The 24234-nt window shown below is 40.9% G+C and overlaps 1 protein-coding gene across 1 annotated transcript; it reads left to right on the top strand.

Annotated features, from left to right (window-relative positions):
• Positions 1 to 74: 74 nt before the first annotated feature.
• COPG1 (coatomer protein complex subunit gamma 1) lies at positions 75 to 16948 on the top strand. Its single transcript, XM_015822141.1, has 13 exons — positions 75 to 259; positions 375 to 470; positions 1980 to 2223; positions 2964 to 3039; positions 4622 to 4725; positions 6977 to 7102; positions 7510 to 7578; positions 8797 to 8939; positions 10206 to 10377; positions 11225 to 11322; positions 14052 to 14190; positions 14983 to 15081; positions 16818 to 16948. Exons 1-13 carry the CDS (start codon positions 77 to 79, stop codon positions 16946 to 16948), a joined length of 1680 nt encoding a protein of 559 aa, XP_015677627.1. The 5' UTR covers positions 75 to 76.
• Positions 16949 to 24234: the final 7286 nt, after the last annotated feature.

The raw sequence follows: 24234 nt of genomic DNA, 5'->3' as shown, positions 1-24234 counted from the left end.
TTGTATGTGAAGGCTGTCAAGGTCACCTGATTTGCGTGAGGTGAATTCTGTTTTGTTTTCTCTTTATTAGGTTGCCATGAAGCATCCATCTGCTGTGACTGCCTGTAACCTTGACTTGGAGAATCTTGTGACTGACTCCAACCGCAGCATTGCTACTTTGGCCATCACAACTCTACTGAAAACTGGCAATGAGAGTAGCATTGACCGTCTCATGAAGCAGATCTCCTCCTTCATGTCTGAAATCTCGGATGAGTTCAAGGCATGGAAAATCTTTTATGTTAGACCTTCATCCCGTTTATGTTGTGGGGTGGAATGGCTGATGGGGTCAATTCCAGCTGTTCATAGTGCTTGTTGAATTTCCCAATTTGGTCTAGGTTGTGGTGGTTCAGGCTATCAGTGCCCTCTGTCAAAAATATCCACGCAAACATGCAATCCTCATGAATTTCCTCTTCACAATGCTACGAGAGGAGGTAAGCTTGGCTGCTTGAAATATTGTCATTATTCTTGACTCTTTGCTGTGCAGAAAAACGAGAGCCGTCCTTTCTTCCTTGCTTTGAAATCCTAATGAGAACTCCTTGTAACAGCAGTTTTCAATTTCAGAAGGTTATAGCGAAACCAAAAGCCACTCTCCTTCAGTCAATTTTCTTGCTGATACTGTAGAGCAGGGGTGTCAAACTTGCCGTGTCACATGATGTGTCGTGACGTATTGCAACTTTTTTCCCCTTGCCAGAGCTGGGGTGGGCACGGCTTCTGCGTGATGCATCCGGCCTGCGGGTTGGCAATTTGACACTCCTGCTGTAGAGTCAGCTGGGTGGCCTCTGCACCATTGTATATTTCACAGGCAGTTAGGCTGCCAGCCAGTGATCCTCTGATAAGTAACAATTGACAATCTCAGCCAGAACATATGGGTTTGTGCATATGTCTGAAGTATTAAGCCCCATTTCCAGAAATTTCCTTTCATTTTCCTAAGAAACAGATAAGCATATCTGTACACACTCAAGGCCAGTCCCTAGGCTATAGAAAAAGAATAAATCGGTGCCTATTTATAAAGACATGAAGCAGAGAGGAGTAAGAAATGGTCAAAGAGTGTTCAAAGAAAAACACAATGTATACGTACTGATTACACCTGAGTTAAAAATTAGTAACTGAGATTTGTTAGGAACTATAATTTTATGTACTAACAGGCCAGTTTTCTGGGACTTCACAGCATAATTAGGTTTTTACTTTTCACCAGTCATTTGCAGACAAAAGAGTTCACGTGGTGTGTCTGTGTGTGGGGTCTTTCTAGAAAGGTAGGACAGAAATGTAAATTCTTCCAAGGACAGAAATACAAATCAACCCACAGTACCCAGGGTAGCTTGATCAGATGTCTTCTATGTAATTCTTGCAGTGTCCTTTTATCATAAGACCAACACATAGGAAAAAGAGCCTAGAACAGTGGTGGCGAAGCTATGGCACGCATGCCAGAGGCAGCACTCGGAGCCCTCTCTGTGGGCACACGTGCCGTTGCCCCAGCCTTGCCTCCCCCGTGACCCCCTTCTCACCAGCAGTCACCCTGGAGGAGAGTCGCCCCTGAGTGTGGCCCACGCGAAGCAGCACAGTCAAGGACATGGCAGCCAGGCAGCGTAGACAAGACTCTGCTCTCACGCCCCATCGTGCACAGTTGATGCTGAGGGGCGGGGCAGAGGGCATGGCCGCCATGGCACTGCTGGGTGATCTGCGGCGGGCCCTGGAGGCGGTGAGTGGCCCTGCGGGCAGGCGGGGCGGAGAATGGGGCGGGGCAAGGGGTAGAATGGGGGTGGGGCCAGTTTTTGGGCACTCAGTCTCTAAAAGGTTCGCCATCACTGGCCTAGAACATGAGTTCATACAGATTTTAGTCTGAGCTTGCCTAGGTGTGTCTCCTTTATAAAATAATGACCTGGCGAGTAAGAAAGGAAAGCCTACTCTTGTCATACTGATCCATTCTCCTTGCTACTTAGGGTGGCTTCGAATACAAACGAGCCATTGTTGAGTGTATCATCGGTATCATAGAAGAAAATGCTGAAAGCAAGGAAACCGGCCTCTCCCACCTGTGCGAGTTCATTGAGGACTGTGAGTTCACTGTCCTGGCCAACCGAATTCTCCACTTGCTGGGCCAGGAAGGGCCAAAGACCAACAATCCTTCAAAATATATTCGTTTCATTTACAACAGAGTCGTCTTGGAACATGAAGAGGTCAGGGCAGGTATGTACATTAGAAAAAAAAACATGCCATAAGACAGGGGTAGTCAACCTTGGCTCTTTTATGACTCGTGGACTTCAATTCCCAGAATTCCTGAGCCAGCTTAGCTGGCTCAGGAATTCTGGGAGTTGAAGTCCACGAGTCATAAAAGAGCCAAGGTTGACTACCCCTGCCATAAGACATGTTGGAAACTTAGGTAGGTTATTGGTCTACCTGTTTTCACCATCATCATTTCTAACTGCTAATAGCTTTCTGGTAGCTCCAAGCAAGGATCTTTTACATTCATGCTTGGAGATCCTGAAACTGGATATTAGACCATCGGCTTGCAAAGCAAATTGAGGCACAGCTTTTCTCTTTTGGATTTGTTGTAGCATTTGAACTCTTTGATCACCAGATTATAGACAAGATTTTGAAATAAGCACATTCTTAAAAGGAAACTTTACTTAATTTCTTCTGAATTTCGTCCACATGTAAAAAAAATAGTTCAATGTGTTGGGAGAAGTGCTAACTGAGCTTAATGGGAATCAGATACTAGGATATATTCAAATGCTTTAAATAATTCCACCTAAAGATAAGTACTCAAATCCATTTAACCCTGGAACTATTTTAATTAATGTTTTCCTAATCGTGTTTGACTGCAGTAACATTATATACAAAAAGCTAAATAAATGACGGATGTCTAAATATCTTCCCTGTGTTTTCCAATGAATCACTCCTTCTACTTTTTTTTCACTTGTTTGCAGGTGCAGTGAGTGCTCTGGCTAAATTTGGGGCTCAGAATGAGGAAATGCTACCAAGCATCCTAGTATTACTGAAAAGGTGAGCTTTGGGCGTAGCAACTTGCCCACGTGGCAAATTTGGAAAATGAAAACATGCCGTGTAAAAATGTAGAGATAGTGAAAATTTGTTCTGTACTGAAGTTACAATAAGTCTCTAAGAGGATTAGATTCCATAGTCACTGGGGCACAATGAGCATATTTTTGAGCCATTTTCCAATTGTCTTAAATGGCCAGTGATAGGTATCTGATCATAATTTCTAAAAAAAAATGTTAATCCAAGCAGTCCTCAATTTATGATGTCACTTAGTGACCATTCAAAGTTACTACAGACTCCCCAAAAGCTACTTATGACCTGGTTCAAAGTTATGGCAGCTGCAGCACCTCTGCAATCACTCATCCACCCAAGGGAGATCAGACCAGCTTTAGCAGGTGCGAATCAGTTGTAGCTTGCAAGCCTCTAGCTTCAACAGCTGAATCCAGGGAATCTGAGGAGGAGGAGGAGGGGCCTGGGAAGCCATCGGAGTCGGGGGGGGGGGGGAAGGCTCTGATGAGCTCCAAGACTCACATTCCAGTGAGGAGCCTGGCCCTTCCGCTGGTGCTCAGGATGAGATGCAGCTGGGTGGGGAAGCTGGGTCGGACTCGGAGGATGCACAGCTGGCGGAAATGAGAGACGCCCGCAAACGAAGACAAGCTAGGAGAATAAACCAGAGAGAGGCAATGGAGCGGCCCCGGAGAAGGCATTGAGTAGCCACGCCTTGAGGACTGAATTACAAACGGGGAATGTGTGGGCGGTGCTGGTTGCTGAAGGCAACCGTTTGTAAAGAACTTCCAGGGATCATGGTCTGTTTGTTTTACCAATGAATTTCTTGTTTAACTCCTGCTCTGTTTGCTTTTTTAACCAATTATCTGTTGGAAAAGTATTCTGTCGTTTTTGTTTTGGAGAAAACTTATCAGGACTGTTTTTGAAATAAAAAGGGGTTGGTTTTTCCAGCCTACTGTTAGAGGGGTTTGTTCTTGTGACGCAACCAGGACGGACGTAGGCTGGGACAGAACACATTGCAGCTACCAAGTATCTTTTCCCAATTTTATGTAAGCAGACAAAATTAATTATTTGCACACATTCTTACCCTGTTATTGTAATGTGTTATGTTTTGCTTCCTGATTGGTTACACTGATTTAATGTTCTAGATCAGGGCTTTTCAACCAGTGGTACGGGTACCACCTGTGGTACATTGGCACCTGGCAGGTGGTACGCGAACATCCTAGAAAAGTGGTAGCGGGGGAGGGGAATGAGAGTGCCGCCGGGTGGGCAGGCAGGTGTCTTGCTCGGCTGTGGCTTGGGGGGCACTTTTTTCAGTGCCATTGTAACTTCGAACAGTCACTAAGCGAACTGTTGTAAGTCGAGGACTACCTGTACTTTATCACTTTTTTCCTTTTGGGGGGGTCATCAAGTTTTTGACACCTTGCTAGGCGACTGGTGGTACTCGGATATTGCCATATCCTAAAAGTGGTACAATGGGTTAAAAGGTTGAAAAGCCCTCTTCTAGATGGGGGTCTCAGGAAATATACATTCCTCCAATTGACCAGAACTCTCTTTTTTATATATATAAAAAAAACTTCAGGTGTGTGATGGATGATGACAACGAAGTCAGAGACAGGGCTACCTTCTATTTAAGTGTATTGGAGCACAAGCAAAAGGCCCTCAACGCTGGCTACATTCTGAATGGTATCTAAGTTCATTATTCATTGCTTTTTTAAAAAAATTAAGTCACTCATATTGTTGGAACTTGACACATGATAAAACAAGTCAGTGTTGAAAATTGTTAAATGCCCTCAAGTTTACAACATTGATCTCAGAATAATAAAATTTATAAATCACTATATTTTGGCATGATGGAGGTTTTATAAAACTTTAAGCCCATTTGAAAACAGAAATTTTAAATTGCTTAAGAACTGAAAGCGATCTGATGTAGTTTGCTCAAACTTCATAAAATTATGAATTGCCTACGTTCAGACTAGAAAGAAACGCATACACTGGTGTATTTTCCTCTATCCAAACCATGGAATGATGCAAAAAAAAATATTTACTCCTAACTTTCTTTTTATTTACTACCTTGAATACTTTTCATGTTGCATGCATCCAGTCCACTTTTTTGTATTAGGTCATATCCCCACTAGTAAGTAATAGTACCTTCTCGTCATCCCACCATTATTGGGTCAGTGATGAGGGCAAGCCTTAAATCACCTCTGTTGATTTGATTATTTATTTAATTACATTTCCAGGCCAACTCCAAACAACTCTAGCTAATGAAGGATTTTTATGGAATAACAATTCCAACCGCCCAAGGCAGCGGTTCTCAACCTATGGGTCGCGACCCCATTTGGGGTCGATCGACCATTTCATGGGGGTCGCCAAGCAAGGCTGTCCGCCATTTTTTCCCCCTTTTCCGGGGGGGGGGCTTACCTCCCTTGGGCTGGGCCAGCTGGTGGTCGGCCTGCTCCGTCTCTGCCGCTTGCCAGCTACGCCTCGGCCGGCGCAGAGGGCGGAACCACGCATGCACGGCGCTCCCGGGCAGGGAAAGTCCTCGACTTACGACCGGTTGGGTAGTCCTCGACTTACGGCCAGTTTAGTCCTCGACTTACGACCGGTTTAGTCCTCGACTTACAACCAGTTGGGGGTCGCGGCATTAAAAAGGTTGAGAACCAGTGGCCCAAGGGAACCAGTCTTCCTCATCTCCCTCCAGCTCCAAGGATGACTGAGACAGTAGAAGATACTATTAGTGACTAGCAGGGAAAAGGCCATAGGCAAGAATGTTTCTCTTTGGAGTCAGTTCTATTCGAGAGCTGGGTCAGGGAGTGTAAGCATTGTGTCAGCCATTTAGCCAGGTTATAGGTAGGGATGTCTCGTAGCACTACCATAGGTCTGAGGGGGACTCCTATTTCGTGTATTTTGGGGAGTCTGTAAAATCTCACGGGGGCAGCATCTGTTTCTCTCATTTTCCACCATTTCTTCTCCTTTATACAGTTGTTTTGCTTGAGTTGGCTGAGATAAGCATTCAGTTGTGTGACCATCGTTCTCATTCCTGATGTCTTTGCTGATCTACATGCTGAGGGAGTCATTGAGCAGAGCGAATGCCTTCATTTCATAATCTGAGTGGCCTCAGTTCTTTACTTACACGTTTAAGACACAGCCATCAATTTCTTCTTTAGATGAGGGCTGGAAAAGGAACAAGGCATGATTTCCTATCCCCGCTTATCTCCCAGTGGCTGGCACATTTTGGTGTAGTGCAACATTCAGAATTCAAATGCCTGCTGGCTGGAAGCCTTCTTTTGGTTGATGACACTGATGGTTCTTTTTGATTGCCTGTGGGTTAACAGACACGGCTAACACAGCATGAAGAGCAAAGGAGGAGGGCACCCTAATTTCTAGCTCTGCTCCTCTTTGGTAGTAACATTAGCTGTCTGAGCAGACTCTACTGTGATGCATGGCAGAGCCCCCTTGTCTCATGTCTTTGAGCCTTAAATGGAAACAGATGTATATGCCAGATGTTGCTTCTCCTCTAGGGATTAGAGGTTTCCAGAAGTAATCTTTTGAGGATATGCTTGAAATACACACATTCATTAGGCTAAACAAATAGATGCCATTGCTTTTGGAAATAGGTACAAGAAATTAAGCTGTGGGGGTTTTCAACTGGTAAAACCCCAGGCTCTTTCAATAGAACGAACCATATAGAACAGTGTTTCTCAACCTTGACAATTTTAAGGCATGTGGACTTCAACTCCCAGAATTCCACAGCCAGCATTGCTGGCTGTGGAATTCTGGGAGTTGAAGTCCACATGCCTTAAAATTGTCAAGGTTGAGAAACACTGATATAGAATCATAGAAGAAGAGAGTTACCTGTGCTCTAATTTAGAAGTTAGCAAAGATTTGTCTGGTTTCTTGCATTTTGTGGGGGCTCAACCTTTCTCTTTTCCAGGATTGACAGTATCTATCCCTGGCCTAGAGAGGGCTCTGCATCAGTATACTCTGGACCCCTCTGAAAAACCCTTTGACCTCAAGTCTGTTCCCTTGGCAACTGCCCCCATCATTGAACAAAGAGCAGGTAAGAGAAAGGAAAGCCATTTTCCTGGTCTAACATAGAATCCACCTTTTTAATCCTTATCGAAATGTTTCGGGTTGGATTCGAGGGGAATTTTTGGCAGTAGCAACTGTGAAATTATGAACTGTTTGTCTTTCGTTTTATTGAACTTCTGAAAGTATTTCATTTCCCCTTCTGTTGGCAAGTGATTTACATTTTACCATTAACCTTTTGCATTATTATTGTTATGAACCTGTTTCTAGCTCCAGTTATCTCACATTCCTTCTGCCACCCACCCTTTTTTTCCTACACAGCCTGCAAAAACAAACTTGTGGGTGGACTTGCATCCCTTTTGAATTACCACAGCATATCTTTCAGTCCTGTTTGCTGCATTTTTGTACTATTATTGTGCTTTTCTTGCCCTTCCACAGAAAACACTCCCACCTCTACAGTAAAGCAGCTGGAGAAAATAGCAACAACCCGACAAGAGATATTCCAAGGTTTGTTTGCACTGATTGTTGTATAAAACAAAGTATAATGCAGGATGTTGCTTTGTTCTACATTCCTTTACATTCCTTGTAAAACTGCGAGACTTTTTTTTTCCCCTTCTACCACACCTTATAAAAAGATTTGTTTTTATTCCAAGTTCACAGATAAGAGAACTGAGGCTGAGAGAAAGCAATTAACCTAAACCCATAGCCTTGAATCAGCTTTTTCCAAACCTACAACTCTCCAGGTGCAATGGATTACAACTTCCATCTTGAGTATTGCATTTGATGGGGCTTGTAGTTTGCTTGATCTGGAAGGTGTGGGATGAAGAAGGATGCTCTAAGATCATGTTGGAGTAGGAATTTGAATCTGGATATTATCCGGCACTCTAGAAACCAGACCACATTTGCATATTGCAACTGAGCACTTCTGTTTATATGTTGTACTTGGGGGGTTACTTCAAAGGCAGGAGAATGACACAAAATACTCAACTCAGCTTCTAAAATGTCCACCTAAATTCTTTTGTTAGGAACTTCTTTATTTAATATAGATTTCAGCCCATGGGGGGGGGAGGGTTTTTTTCCATGTTACTAATTTCCAACAATAGAACCAGCTTGGTTAAGACACCAGGCTAGAAACTGGGAGGTTTTGAATTATAGTCCTGCCTCAAGAATGAAGCCAACTGGGTGACTTCGGGATAGTCATTCTCTCTCACCCTAGAAAAAAGGCAAAGGTAAATCATTTCTGAAAAACAGAATTGTCCAGGTAGTTGCCATAAGTCAAGAATAATTCAAACAAAGAAAAGTCAAATAACCCCAAACAAAATTCCAGTCAACAAACTCTGCTTAAATCCTAAAACGTTTTAATAACTGCTCCAATTGCTTTCTAATTGTTTTCTTTCCTTGAAAGAGCCAAATCTAGACCTTCAATTTTTAATAACTATATTCAGAGTAATAGTATGTACCACTTTGGGAGTATGTAATAATGATATTAGCACAGAAGGAATCCTCTGAGAAAAATCAGCTCATAATTGGAGACATACTTTCAACATACTTTCCTGGGAATGCTGTATTTTTTTTTAAAAAGTTACAGCTTATACATACGGAACAGTCTACATTGAACTTTCCAGTAGATGTAATCTGAAAACTTTCTCCTTTTACACTTAACTCTATAGAAATATAGTTATGACACTAAACAGAAACCCGTGGATGTTTTTTGCTCTCTTCCAGAGCAATTGGCTGCTATTCCAGAGTTCCAGGGACTTGGGCCACTGTTCAAGTCTTCCCCTGAGCCAGAGGCACTTACAGAATTGGAAACAGAATATGTGATCCGTTGTACAAAGCATACGTTCTCCAACCATATGGTGTTCCAGGTGGGTGGTGTTGAAAAAAAGCATTCACATAGTTAATCTCACTGATATGATGGAATATATGTACATGTATCATACCTAATAGCTTTCAGTACAATATCAATACATTATTTCTTTAGCTATACTTTGTGCATTTTAGTTGCACTTTTGTATTCTTTTGTATTCTCTGATTGTAACGTTGCCCAACCAGCTAATGTTATAGGAATAAAACTGAGGCTGACAGTAATTCTCCAGTGCAACTCTAAAGGAAAGATTGAAAATAATTCTGTTTTGTTTTCATCTAAATGTGGCTTCTTGAATCATCCAAGACAAGTGTAGGGTTTAGGAAAATAAATCGTATTTTTAAACCTTGATTTATTTCCTCAGCATGTCCAGGGTTGTTAAACCCAGATTTTAACAAAAGGGAGTAAAGTTAATTAAAAATGTAAACAAAGGCTGTCAATCTTTGTTGCTGTTTCGAAGCAAAGGGACTATACAATCCAGTATTGTATGAATTCTCAGATCACATTCACTAAAGGGACTTGTTTAGCATTACACTTTCTAGAGGTCTGAAGATCTCCTTTAGCTTCATAAATTGAAACGGTGACTAGAGGATTAAACCAATTGACAAGCAGAAGTTCTTTTTATAGCTCTGTGATACAGAGAGGCTTCAAAAAGTGGAATGTCTTCCACTGCAGTGTTTCTACGAAAGCCTCTGAAAATTTTATCATCATTTTATCATTATTCAAATGTAGATCAGTGAAGCTAATAAATATAGGGGGCTCTGAAATGATATTGTATGTGTCTATGGAGATTCTCAGTCATCCAGGTCATGGTTGTCTCAAAGGTGGTTTTTCAGGAGGCACCTGGACTTTGTTTTTATTTGAAGACGTTTCGCTTCTCATCCAAGAAGCTTCTTCAGCTCTGACTGGATGTAATAAGCATGATAGTCCAAGAAGCCACCATTCTGAAAATACTATTAAACTTCACTGGGCCACTTGCTCAGAAATAAATGCACTTCAGATTGGACACTTACATTTACTAGTTATACTGAAGAAATGCATCTTCTGGAAACTGCCTTCTAGAGAGATCTTGTAAACTGAGGATTTTCAGCCGAATGTATATAAAGTATGAACCATGAAATACCATTTAGTAAGTTGCTCAGACTGTATACAGTACTGCAGGCAAACATTGCTTGCCTCTTTTTTTTAAAAAAAAAGTAATGCTTGGTTTCTTAATGCCGAAAGTTTCGTTTTATGCTCTTCATACGCTTTCACTTTTTTCTGATAGTTTGACTGCACAAATACACTGAATGATCAGATTCTGGAAAATGTCACAGTGCAGATGGAGCCAACGGAGGGATATGAGGTCATTGCTTATATACCAGCCAAAAGCTTGCTGTACAATCAGCCTGGTACTTGCTACACCTTGATTGCTTTGCCTGAAGAGGATCCCACAGCAGGTGCCCATATTTTATGTTTTTCCTTTAATTTATCCACCCCTACTTCATCTGCTCATTGGGTGGAGCCATAGCTTAGATTCATTTCTATAGGTGCAAAATAAATGTGGGATTTTAAAACAAAAAAACTCATTTCAAAAATCAAGGCTTAATCTTTGAAAAAGAAAACTCACTCTTAAGTGAGATTGTTCAAATTTGCACACACCTTTCAATAAACAAACTTGCATACGCAAAAAGAGGTGGCAGTTTGATAATTATGCCTCCAAAGAAAACATAGATAATTTTATAGGCAAATCTCACAGTGCACAATGTTTTGTTTTGTTTTTTTAAAAAATGGGAACAGAATAAGCCTAGGTCAGTGGTGGCAAACCTATGGAACGGGTGCCAGAGGCGGCACTCGGAGTCCTTTCTGTGGGTACACGTGCCATTGCCCCATCCTTGCCTCCCCCGTGACCCCCTCCTCACCAGCAGCCCCCCTGGAGGAGAGTCGCCCCCGAGCGTGGCCCAAGTGGAGCAGTGCAGTCAAGGACATGGCAGCCAAGCAGAGTAGACAAGACTCTGCCCTCACACCCCATCGTGCACAGTTGATGCTGCGGGGCGCGGGCAGAGGGCGTGGCCTCCATGGCGCTGTTGGGCGATCTGCAGTGGGCCCTGGAGGCAGTGAGTGGCCCTGCGGGCAGGTGGGGTGGGGGCAGAGTGGGGGCGGGGCAGGGGGTGGAGCGGGGCGGGGGCAGTTTTTGGGCACTCGGTCTCTAAAAGGTTCGCCATCACTGGCCTAGGTGGTAAGCAAGGAAGAACATTCACTTCCAGGATTCACTGTTGTGTGACCTCTGCTTTGTCCTCTTTGCAGTGGCTTGCACTTTCAGCTGCATGATGAAATTCACTGTGAAAGATTGTGATCCAAATACTGGTGAAGCTGAGGAAGAGGGCTATGAGGATGAATATGTGGTAAGAAAGAACTTCTATGCAGGCTATATCAACTCTTTCCATTGTCAAGCAGTCAGGTGATAACCCACTTCAATGTCAACGTACTGTGCAGTGTGAGCCACTGATAAAATATTTACAGGAAGTCCTCGACTTAACAGCAGTTCATTTAGTGAGCTTTCATAGTTACAGCAATGCTGAAAAAAATGACTTATGACTGTATTTCACACTTAGAACTATGGCAGCCTTCCCAAGGTCACATGATCAAAACTGAGACTCTTGACAGCCAACTCGTGCTTATGATGGCTGCAGGCACACCTTTTATTCTTGTCCTGCCTTCTGGCGCTTTGGAAAATAGCTTGACTCCACCTTGCACACCAGTTGGTTTTATCTGGGCCAAAGAATGAGCTTAATGAAGACTTTGAGCTTATAAGTGGATAAGTCTCAGCATGTCCAGATGGCTCAGGGGTCAGCCCTGGAGCTTCTTGCTGGAGCTCTGCCTGACAGACTTGGCTGGTAGACAGCTGATTTTGCAGACATAATCTTGAGGGCCATTACGTCTCCCTCAGGGTTATATGCTCTAAGCTAGCCATAAATAAAACGGCTTATTCCAATTGCCTTTGCATATAATAGTTTGAGCAGAATACTTTTGTTAACGAAATTCCTTGTTACTTAAGCTACACGTTAAACTAATATTTCTCTCTCTCTCTCTCTCTCTCTCTCTCTCTCTCTCTCTCTCTCTCTCTCTCTCTCTCTCTCTCTCTCTCTCCCTCTCTCCCTCTCTCTCTTTGTCTGAGATAAGAATACATCATTGTATGTTTTCCAGAAAATGTAACTTACAAGCTGAGTGTAGAGCAATAATGATCACTAGATTTATTCCTGTGTTGGAAGCTATTGATTTCTTCTCTGATTTAGGTACAGTGGAATTGCCACTGTGAACTCTTAAATTGGAAAGGCGGGTATTGGTTTGCTCCCAGTCAGCATATGGAAGTGCAGGACTATGCAGATTCTGGCAAAGCCATAATGAATTAAAATAGGTGACTTAAGAAAAATCCAGCTTTATGTAAGCTGATTGGAGTTGTCTAGAGTCAAAGTGCCTGCTAAGTGTATTGGTTTAACCTTAATGGTGATCAGGAACTATCACCAATCTGAATTGTCAGTGGAAAAACAACACTTATCAGTTGGCCTATTTTGGAAAGAAGATGGGAAGGCCTGGATGCACAATGGCCAGGGCCGAACAATTGTCCTTTTCCTGATCAGTGTGTTATGATTGCAAGGTTTGTGAAATGCTGTCCTTGACAATAACATTGTATGTACAGGGAAGCAAGCATACCTCTCTTCCTTTTTCCATGCTGTTTCAGATTTCCATTCCAATGAATGCATAAACCAAGCTTAGTGTGTGTGCATGAAGTTGGGCTTTGAAAAGTTCCTTATTCTAGAGATTTAAAGCTTGTACCTGAGGAGTCCTTGGTGCTCTCTGAGCTTGCTTGTTTTCTTGCCGACGTTTCATTACCCAAACAAGGTAACATCATCAGTGCACTCCTTCCTAGTACTGATGATGTTACCTAGTTTGGGTAATGAAACGTCTGCAAGAAAACAAGCAAGCTCAGAGAGCACCAAGAATTCCTCATGTCAACCCTAAGCTACAAATATTCCCCTTTATTAGAGCTTGTACCCAAATCATCAAATTCATGAAAACTTTAGCACCAGAATGCTGAAGAATTAGATTTTTTTTAAAAAAATAAATATGGTTAAAGTATGTTTTTTTTTCTTTTGAAATGTCTTATGTTGTAATCAGATGCTGAACTTCTGGGATTCCTAACAGGGAAGAGGTAAAGTCTGAACATTGTAGAAATCAAACATTGTAAAGCCCTGAAAGCCTCTTCCTGAGCCTCATTTGCTATATTTGATTAAACACTTCCCAATATGGATTAAAAATATCTTATGCTTCTTCCCCCACCCTTTATCTCAAAAGAAATGAAAACTTAAGCTGCCATACTCTGCACGAGAGATAAACTATTCTAATTCCACCTTTAGTGAGGGGCCGGGTGAAATTGTTGCAAATAAATATATTTCCCACTTAATGCTTGGAGAGGAAAAGAAGAAGAAAAGAACGTGCAGCAGACTTCCACTAAGTAGCCAGTTTTGATAACTTTAAATGTAACATTTGAAACTGCCTTTGCTGAGCTAAGCCATTGCTCCATTAATTTCAAACCAATCTCTGCTGACTAGAAGTGGTTCTTTTTTGTTTTTGTTTTGAGTAATATCTTTTTATAACTATATAATTTTGGGTATATAATTTTATAACTATACAGTAATTAAAATTGTAATTCTATAATTCAAATCTCTGTAAACGTTCAGTATTTGAATGTTTGGGAGATCTTTCCACTGAGTGCTTTTCAAACTCAATTTACTGTACTACCACTCAGCAATAAAACCCAGTACTATTACTAGTAATGCCCACAGGTTTTTATTGCTTTCGTCGGAATGACAAAAGCGAAGTTGTATTTTTGGGGCACATGTGTTACAGTATCTGTAGAATGTGGGCATAGGTCGCATTGCTGTGCTGTTCTTCTCAACATGATTCTTGTTGCTTCTGCAGACACCACTATTCTACTTTAAAATCTATCAGTATTGCAGGCGAGAAAAAACAGATATCTTCAAATAATTATTGTTGCTTTAAAATCTGGTCAGTTTTCTAAAGAGGTCACAGAGAAGCTCAAGGGTAATTTACTGTCAAATGTCTTCATTAGCTAGAAGATCTGGAAGTAACCATAGCAGATCACATCCAAAGAGTTTTGAAACCAAATTTTGGAGCCGCCTGGGAAGAAGTTGGTGATGAATTTGAAAAAGAAGAAACTTTCACATTGTCTACTGTTAAAACGCTGGAAGGTAAGGTAAACAGAACACATTAGTGCACAGCTCTTGATTCCTGTCCCATAGAAAAGTTAATATTGTAAACTGGATTGTTACATGATTTCCTGTAAATATTTGGAAGCCTTCTCAAATTAAACCGGGCATAATCACATAGAAATGTATTTGGGGATAGCATTAACTAAACATTCCTATTCCTTTTTCAGTGGAAATCTTTGAATTCTGCTACAGTCTGAAAAGAAGATTTGCTAGTGGCAGGGTGAAAAAAATCTACAAAGATAGTTCAAAATTCCATTGTCTGTTAATATGATTGCAAAAGTAGGTCAAAAGTCATTATTTTAGAACCAGCACCTCTAGAAACCACAGTGAAGATCTCAGTAATTATAGACTGCTTGAAAAATTATAGTAATTATAGGCTGCTTGAAAATTTCCTCCCTAGCCCTTTAAAAAGAATAAATGACTGTTTTTGACGGGAGAGAAAATTGAATCTCTGATTTTGATGTTCATACAAATTGATGTTTAAAATTCTTGCTGATTCCACCAAATTAATACAACTGAAGATGGTGAGGCCCAGCCTGCAAAAGCTCTCACTGAAATTTCACTCTTTCTCAGGACTCAGATTGTTTGGATTATTGAATGGCTACAAACGAAGACACCTGGTCTCTGTACTTTAGTTTTTGTTTCTTGGAGAAAATGACATTTACTTTCTCTGGGAAGAGGGACTACAGTAATCTAGTTATGTAAGCAAACTGAACAGAAGCAAGCATAAAGGACAAAAAAAAATGAGCTCCAATATTTTTATTTCCACAGAGGCAGTGGGCAATATTGTGAAATTCCTGGGAATGCAACCATGTGAGCGGTCAGACAAAGTCCCAGATAACAAGAACTCTCATACCTTGTACCTGGCAGGTAAGTTTTTGTATGCCCTCTTGGCTGATCTTAATGGGGTTTTGGGGGGGGGATGCCTAAATCAGTATTGACTCCTGGCAACTGCTTGGACAGATTCCTACAGTTTTCCTGGCAAGATTTCAGAAGTAGATTGCCATTGCCTTTTTCCCAAGGCTGAGTAAGAGTGACTTGCCTAAGCCAAGAGAAGAACTCATGGTCTTCCAATTTCTAGCCTGGTGCCTTTTCAGCAGACTAATTCTTCTAATTGGTTTAATCCATTCTAAGTGTCATATTAGCTTAATGTAAAGTCACTCCTTTTTCTCAGTGAACTATACAGCCATTCAATCTACCTTGGTAATATGAACTTAGCACATGCTTTCACTAGTACAAAAGATATTTCATCCTAATAGTCCCACAGATGTGGAGGCAGTATCATAATTTTTCTTCAAGCTTTATTATTCTTGTATATGTGGATATTTGTAAGAAATACACTAGTGCCAGAGATCCCAGTGGAATATGATCTCTATCAGTAAATGATATCTAAACCAGGGGTCCCCAACCTGTGGGCCGCAGCCCAGGAGTGGCCATGGCCTCTGGGCCACGGGACAAGCTGGCCAGTGTGCGCATGTCTGCACGCACAACCCCCCACTTGCTCTAGCGCCATGGCCTTGGGGTATGAAAATGGGACGACAGTGCACCTCGGGGTGCGAAAATGGGATGCTACCGCACCTCGGGGCATAAAAACGGGCTGCTGCCACACCTTGGGGTGCAAAAACGGTACACCACCGCGCCATGGGTTGCGAAAGTGGGATGTGAAAACGGGATGCTACCACACCTTGGGGCGCGAAAAAGGGTACCACACAAGATCAGGGCAGGGCTAGTATCACATGGGCGCTAGCCAAGCCCCATTTGTGTCACATGCATGCTTGCGGCCCCGCATGCATATGGGTGCACGCATGTAAAATGTTTCCCCCTCCTTTCCTTCCGGTCCGCCAACTGAGAAAGGTTGGTGACCTGTGATCTAAACTATTTCTGTGAGTCTATTCACATTGTTTGATTAATGAAAATAGTGAAGGGGGTCCTTGGGTAGGGTTCATGGTTGCCCCAGATTCTGCCAGAGGATTGCCCCCTTTTTCACTATAATCCCACTTAGGAAAAGCTGAAGAGATAAAACATCACAAAGTGTTTTAAGTGACAGTTCAGTTATAACAGTGGTTCTCAACCTATGGGTCACGACCCCATTTGGGGTCAATCGACCATTTCACGGGGGTCGCCAAGCAAGGCTGTCCGCCATTTTTTTGTCCGCCATTTTTCCCCCTTTTCCGGCGGGTGCCTTACCTCCCTTGGGCTGGGCCAGCTGGTGGTTGGCCTGCTCCGTCTCTGCCGCTTGCCAGCTACGCCTCGGCCGGCGCAGGGGGCGGAACCACGCATGCGCGGCGCTCCCGGGCAGGGAAAGTCCTCGACTTACGACCGGTTGGGTAGTCCTTGACTTACGACCGGTTTAGTCCTCGACTTACGACCGGTTGGGGGGTCGCGGCATTAAAAAGGTTGAGAACCACTGAGTTATAAGATCATTTGGCCATTGACCAAAACACCATCAGTGTACTAAATATTCTTAATGGTAAAGCAGGAGGATAATTAACTCTCTTTTTAAAAGCGTGTTTAGTTTGGTAATTTACTTCAGTTCCTTCAAGAATGGAAATATAGTTCCAGCCATACATGCTGATAACAGTATTCCTGTCTTTGATCTGCTACAGGTGTATTTCGAGGTGGTCATGACCTCTTGGTTCGTTCTCGCCTTGTCCTCACAGAAATTGTGACAATGCAAGTTACAACTCGGAGTAAAGAAGAACTTCCTGTGGATGTTGTCATGGCTTCTGTTGGCTAAGCTCATTTTAAGGCTGTCTGTTTCAGACCCCAAGGCTAACGGGAGAATTAGAGACCTCTTTCTACTGCTCTGGACAGTGGGAGAAATACTAGAACACTGGCATCAGTTCTTACTCTAATTAGAAATGAAAGCTAAGTGTGTAGGTTTATAACCACAAGAATGTTTCTGTGAAATACTGAATTGGTTATTTCTTCATGTTTTCCAGGCTACTTCGAAAGAACATCCCTTTTATACCAAGGTGCCTAAGAACATTAAAGTAGTTGGCTCTAGCTCCTGNCCTGGTTATTTCAGCAGGCAGGACTGGCCTAGGGGTATTTTAAAGGGGTTTTAAATTAAATTTTTAGTAGAAGCGGCCAAATTTAAATAGTTATTTTTAATCTTTTTAAATTTTGTATTGTATCACTGTTTTAAACTGGCTGTAAGCCGCCCTGAGTCCTCCGGGAGAAGGGCGGGGTATAAATTTAATAAAATCTCAATCTCAAATCTCAATATGATTGCAAAAGTAGGTCAAAAGTCATTATTTTAGAACCAGCACCTCTAGGAACCACAGTGAAGATCTCAGTAATTATAGACTGCTTGAAAAATTATAGTAATTATAGGCTGCTTGAAAATTTCCTCCCTAGCCCTTTGAAAAGAATAAATGACTGTTTTTGACGGGAGAGAAAATTGAATCTCTGATTTTGATGTTCATACAAATTGATGTTTAAAATTCTTGCTGATTCCACCAAATTAATACAACTGAAGATGGTGAGGCCCAGCCTGCAAGAGCTCTCACTGAAATTTCACTCTTTCTCAGGACTCAGATTTTTTGGATTATTGAATGGCTACAAACGTAGACACCTGGTCTCTGTACTTTACTTTTTGTTTCTTGGAGAAAATGACATTTACTTTCTCTGGGAAGAGGGACTACAGTAATCTAGTTATGTAAGCAAACTGAACAGAAGCAAGCATAAAGGACAAAAAAAAATGAGCTCCAATATTTTTATTTCCACAGAGGCAGTGGGCAATATTGTGAAATTCCTGGGAATGCAACCATGTGAGCGGTCAGATAAAGTCCCAGATAACAAGAACTCTCATACCTTGTACCTGGCAGGTGAGTTTTTGTATGCCCTCTTGGCTGATCTTAATGGGGTTTTTTGGGGGGGGGGGATGCCTAAATCAGTATTGACTCCTGGCAACTGCTTGGACAGATCCCTACAGTTTTCCTGGCAAGATTTCAGAAGTAGATTGCCATTGCCTTTTTCCCAAGGCTGAGTAAGAGTGACTTGCCTAAGCCAAGAGAAGAACTCATGGTCTCCCAATTTCTAGCCTGGTGCCTTTTCAGCAGACTAATTCTTCTAATTGGTTTAATCCGTTCTAAGTGTCATATTAGCTTAATGTAAAGTCATTCCTTTTTCTCAGTGAACTATGCAGCCATTCAATCTACCTTGGTAATATGAACTTAGCACATGCTTTCACTAGTACAAAAGATATTTCAACCTAATAGTCCCACAGATGTGGAGGCAGTATCATAATTTTTCTTCAAGCTTTATTATTCTTGTATATGTGGATATTTGTAAGAAATACACTAGTGCCAGAGATCCCAGTGGAATATGATCTCTATCAGTAAATGATATCTAAACCAGGGGTCCCCAACCTGTGGGCCGTAGCCCAGGAGTGGCCATGGCCTCTGGGCCACGGGACAGGCTGGCCAGTGTGCGCCTGTCTGCACGCACAACCCCCCACTTGCGCTAGCGCCATGGCCTTGGGGTATGAAAATGGGACGACAATGCACCTCGGGGTGTGAAAATGGGATGCCGCCGCACCTCGGGGCATAAAAACGGGCTGCTGCCACACCTTGGGGTGCAAAAACGGTACACCACCGCGCCATGGGTTGCGAAAGTGGGATGTGAAAACAGGATGCTACCGCACCTTGGGGCGCGAAAAAGGGTACCACACAAGATCAGGGCAGGGCTAGTATCACATGGGCACTAGCCAAGCCCCATTTGTGTCACACGCATTCTTGCGGTCCCGCGTGCATACGGGTGCACGCATGTAAAATGTTTCCCCCTCCTTTCCCTCCGGTCCGCCAACTGAGAAAGGTTGGTGACCTGTGATCTAAACTATTTCTGTGAGTCTATTCACATTGTTTGATTAATGAAAATAGTGAAGGGGGTCCTTGGGTAGGGTTCATAGTTGCCCCAGATTCTACCAGGGGATTGCCCCCTTTTTCACTATAATCCCACTTAGGAAAAACTGAAGAGATAAAACATCACAAAGTGTTTTAAGTCACAATTCAGTTATAAGATCATTTGGCCATTGACCAAAACACCATCAGTGTACTAAATATTCTTAATGGTAAAGCAGGAGGATAATTAACTCCCTTTTTAAAAGCGTGTTTAGTCTGGTAATTTACTACAGTTCCTTCAAGAATGGAAATATAGTTCCAGCCATACATGCTGATAAAAATATTCCTGTCTTTGATCTGCTACAGGTGTATTTCGAGGTGGTCATGACCTCTTGGTTCGTTCTCGCCTTGTCCTCACAGAAATTGTGACAATGCAAGTTACAACTCGGAGTAAAGAAGAACTTCCTGTGGATGTTGTCATGGCTTCTGTTGGCTAAGCTCATTTTAAGGCTGTCTGTTTCAGACCTCAAGGCTAACGGGAGAATTAGAGACCTCTTTCTACTGCTCTGGACATACCCTCTTTATGATCTTGTGACCGTAGTCAAGAATGAGATTAATCTTTACTTTCGATTCACACATCCAAATATTGGTGTTCTTACAAAGACACTTTATGACTTAACCAATAAAGAAGTACAAAAGGTCCGATGAAGCTTTCTTGTAGGGAAAATATGGTTCCACGGATTCTTGTAATTTCATCAACCGAGATCGAGGACTTCTGGTCACCATGTGTCAGATTCGTTATGTGATTAGCCAGGCCCTTTACAACTGGGGCAATTGTTATATTTTATGACCTTTCTAAACCCTTACATATATATTATAAAATAAAAATATGGATTTTATGCCAGCAACGCTGCTACTCTCAAGAATATGAAAATAAATACATTTTATCTCTTATGCAAATGATACTGAAAAGACATTCACAACACACAGGTCTAGTTGATGTGATTGATTTATATCAAACTTGCCTTCCTTTTCAATTTGTTAATATCATTTGTAGGCAGCCTGAATTGAAAAAGTGCTAGGGTGGAAAAAAAATCAGGAATATGAATTTCACAAGAAACTGGCAGGTAATCTAGAGTAGAAAACAGAGTGAAAAAATGCTGAAGTATCCATTGTTTCCAATCATGTCATTTTCCTGTATTGATATTTAGAACGGGATATTTAAGGAAATTGCTCATTTTCATATTACTTCACGTTTCTAAAAATCATTTGTTTCAGTAAAACAGCCTAAATTGTTCTATGAGTGGGCATCTATTACTGTTGTTGATTTTGATTTTGTAAAGGCTGGTACGTGTTTGTTCTATTCTGACTAGATTTTATACATAAATGTTGTGCCATATAATGAAAGAATAAAGAGTGTTTTTCTTATTATTTGCATAGCTAATTATCAGAATTGTGATAAAATGAGTTGTATACTACTAGATTTCAGTTCTTCATAATTTTAGCAAAAAATAGATTAGGATGTAGATATAAAATCATCCATTATGCTAATACTATACGTTCAACAAATTTTAATCTAGCTTCTCCAACCTGATATCCCTCAAAATTTAAGGACTTTACAAATTTTGTACTAGATATAGAATCATATAAATTAAGAACCTTATATTTTGTTCATTGCTGAATGGACAAGTTTGATGTTGAATGGATTATATACTGTGCAAGCAAAACTAGAGTTTTGTTCAATGTTGACTACAAATCTACTTATGGATGTCCTGCAAAATTTAAATTTGAACTTTAAAAAATAATATCTATCAGATTAACAAGATATGACTTGAGCAATATTCCATATGATTATGCAATGAAGATAAAGTTTAGGCTTAATTAATTAGATTTGATTGAATGTCTAAAGAACTTTGAACCAAAATTCATTATATCATTAAAGATGAAGAATGAAAAGTATTCTGCCTTATGAAAAATGTGTAATAGTTTTCTATTGATCCATTAAAATAGCTAAGGAAAAGTAAACAGCAAAAGACAACAGGGACAGAGGAAAACTTGCCCTACAATGTCTAATTCCAGAGAAAAGTAGGAAGAGGCAGAGAAATATATCTAAATAGTGTAAAGAAGGATGAGAGACCGTTTTACACAGGGATGAACATAATACAATATTATAAAGAAGATAATCAACAAAGGTAAAGAAGAGATGCTGTTTAGGCATACAAAAAGACCCCCTCAAATTGCTGATAAGACATAAAGCTGGACCCAAATATTTTGGAAAGTGTAGTAAAATAGGCTCTACAAAATATTGCTGACCACAAAACTGCAAGAGTTGATGAAATGCCAGCAGAATTGTTTAGAATAGAAGCCTCCTAACTTTTCAGCTTATTGACCCTTTCATGAAATTTGTTCATCGACCCCTAAACATTTATGTGAAAATAATTTAATAAATATTATTTTAATTTAATAAATTGACTACTTTAATAGTACTAGAGATAATAACAACAGCAACAACCCCTTGGATAGTCCCATAACCCATGGAGTCAATATTCATCAATTTGGGGAACCCTAGTTTAAAATCTTGTAAAAATTATGCTGTTAATGTACTGCTTATAGTTGGTAAGCAGGTATGGAAACAGTTGAGGTCAAAGAACTGAAAAAGATCAAGCTGCATTCTAGTATTCAGTAAGGCAGTGTTAAAGATGCTCCAGCTACCTCTATGTACTGCAGAATTTGTATGGTAATCAGCAACAGTAAGAATGCAATATGGAGCAACCAATTAGTTCAAAATTAAGAAAGGAGTGTGGCAAAGTTATATGTTAACCTACTTAACTTAAATACAGATATATAAAGAGAAATGCTGGGGTAGAAAAAAATAGCATTACAAATGTTGAAAGAAATACTGTGCATTACTTACAACCTCATGCATCCAAATAATTCCATTTTGGCTGCTGAACACAAGAAAGACTTAAGAGCTGTTTTGTTGAAGGTGAAAGAAGAAATAATCAAAAGATTATTTAAGTCTTTCTTGCTTCCAGCAAGTTGATTGATACTTCTATCACATCTGAGGTTGGTAACGCCAACCCAATGCAAATGGGTGAAGAAGTAGCAGTACAATAGTCTTTAACCTAGCAACTATTTGAAGTTATAGCAGACCTCCAAAAAGCTACATATGACCTGGATTCAAAATTCTGATGGCTTCCCCACTCCCCATGGTCACATGACTGCATTTTGGGTGTTCAGCAACTGCCCCACATTTATAGCTCTTTGCAGTGCCCCATAGTCATGTGCCCGTGATTTATGATAATTTTGTTAGAAGCCGGCTTTTACTTAACAGTTTCCAGCAAAAAAATGTCCCATAGCAAACAATGGGTTTGCTTAACTACTGCTGTGTTCGCTTAATGACCACTGCAAAAAAAGTTTGTAAAATCAGTCATGGTCACATGCTAACTAATTCAATGACTATCACAACTTATGAAAGAAATTGCAGTCTCAGTTACAGCCATAAGTAAAAGACTACCTGTAATGTAGATTATCTTCCTGGGCTCCAAAATTGAGGTATTCACTGTTTATCATGAAATTAAAAGCATCTGTTTCTTGGGAGAAAAATTATGACAGATCTATACAACATATTAATAGTTCAGAGATGCCACGGAGATGACAAAAACATTGTCAAGAGTATGGTTTTCCCATATGGCTGTGAAAATTGGATCATCCAAAAGCTAATGAAAAGCTGGCGCCTTTGAATTACAAGGTTTGAAAATACTTTGGACAGCAAAAACAGCAAATCATTTGATATCAGATAGAATAAGATAAGACTGCTACCTGGAAGCACTAATCAGGCAACTAAAGTTTAAAGGTGGATTCATAATATGAATCATTAGAGAAGCCCTCCATGCTTAGAAAAGTGAAAGTCAACATAAGATAAAGAGGTTAATAGAACTCAAGGTGGCTAAATAGTATTGCTGATGTAGCATGAGTTTTCAAAAATTGAAAAAAGCAATTACTGACAATCCTGTTACTAAGATTTCAAAGTAACTAACATATCAATAAAACACATATTAAAATTAAATCAGTAATGTTACATCAGTTTTTTATTAGAGGCATATTCAGTTTGCATAGAAAATATCTTAGAAGCATGTATCTCCAATATTAAAACGTATCTCGCAGAATGCTGCCTCATATATTCTGTGACATGGACAAAATATAATTTTTGTAGCATATGGAAAGGAATTGTGTTCTCATAGTAATTTGCAAAACACTGTGAATGCAGACAAAATAGAAACCGTGAGTCTATTTTAAGGAAGTGTAGAAGTGAATGGGTGAAGTGTTAGGTCTCCTGTGCATCAACCCATGAGCTGTTTTTATTGGGGAAACAAAACAGTCACAATTTCACTTCGTATGATATTTTACACTTAAATCAAGCCCTTCTGATTTAAGAGTGGAAGCTGTAGTAAAAACTATAGTAAGGGTTCTAAGGACACATTGAAGCACGCTTATTGAATGTACTGGCTGGTTATTTTTCCAGAAACGATTACAAGACAAAGCTGGCAACAAATTGACAACATGCATTTAATTATAACCTATAGCTACCGTATCTGGTTTGTAGACATACGGATGACCATTGGTTGGCAGCTAAGTTAGAAATGTTTATTCATGTGTATCCAATGCCCAACCGGAGTTTTGCAGTCCAGGTTTTATAGTTCTGACACAAAAGTTGCACAGGGAGTTGGGATACTTCTGTACCGCCTCTACCAAGTAGAGAGAAATGACTTAAATATAATGGAAGTTTATTAGTAGATTTATGTTTATATGTGATTGTAGAAGAATCCTCCTGTCTTGATTTTTGAACAGTAATTCCACCACCACCACCACCACGCACAATCTCCACCTTATAGATTCAAATTCTGATTTCTAGAATTCAATTTGGGAATTCAATTTTGCTTTTGGAGCCGGAGCGGTGGAGGCAGGCCAGAGAAAACTGGCAGCGCCGTTCAACCTCGTTTGACATTAAAAAATAAAGTTTCCGGGAGGAAGACCTGGAAGACGCGCGCACCACCGTCCGGGAGAACGCGCGTCTTCGCGAGGGGGCGGAGGCCTCGCTGCGCTTCAGAGGCGCGGGGGTGGAGGAGGGGAGGTGGAGGAGGGGGGAAAGAAATGGGTTGCCAACCGCGGAGCGGGT

This window comes from Protobothrops mucrosquamatus, unplaced genomic scaffold (genome assembly GCF_001527695.2).
Source record: "Protobothrops mucrosquamatus isolate PMUCROS unplaced genomic scaffold, P.Mucros_1.0 scaffold_171, whole genome shotgun sequence".
NCBI classification, from domain to species: Eukaryota; Metazoa; Chordata; class Lepidosauria; order Squamata; family Viperidae; genus Protobothrops; species Protobothrops mucrosquamatus.
This window is presented reverse-complemented; position numbering and strand designations above follow the sequence as displayed.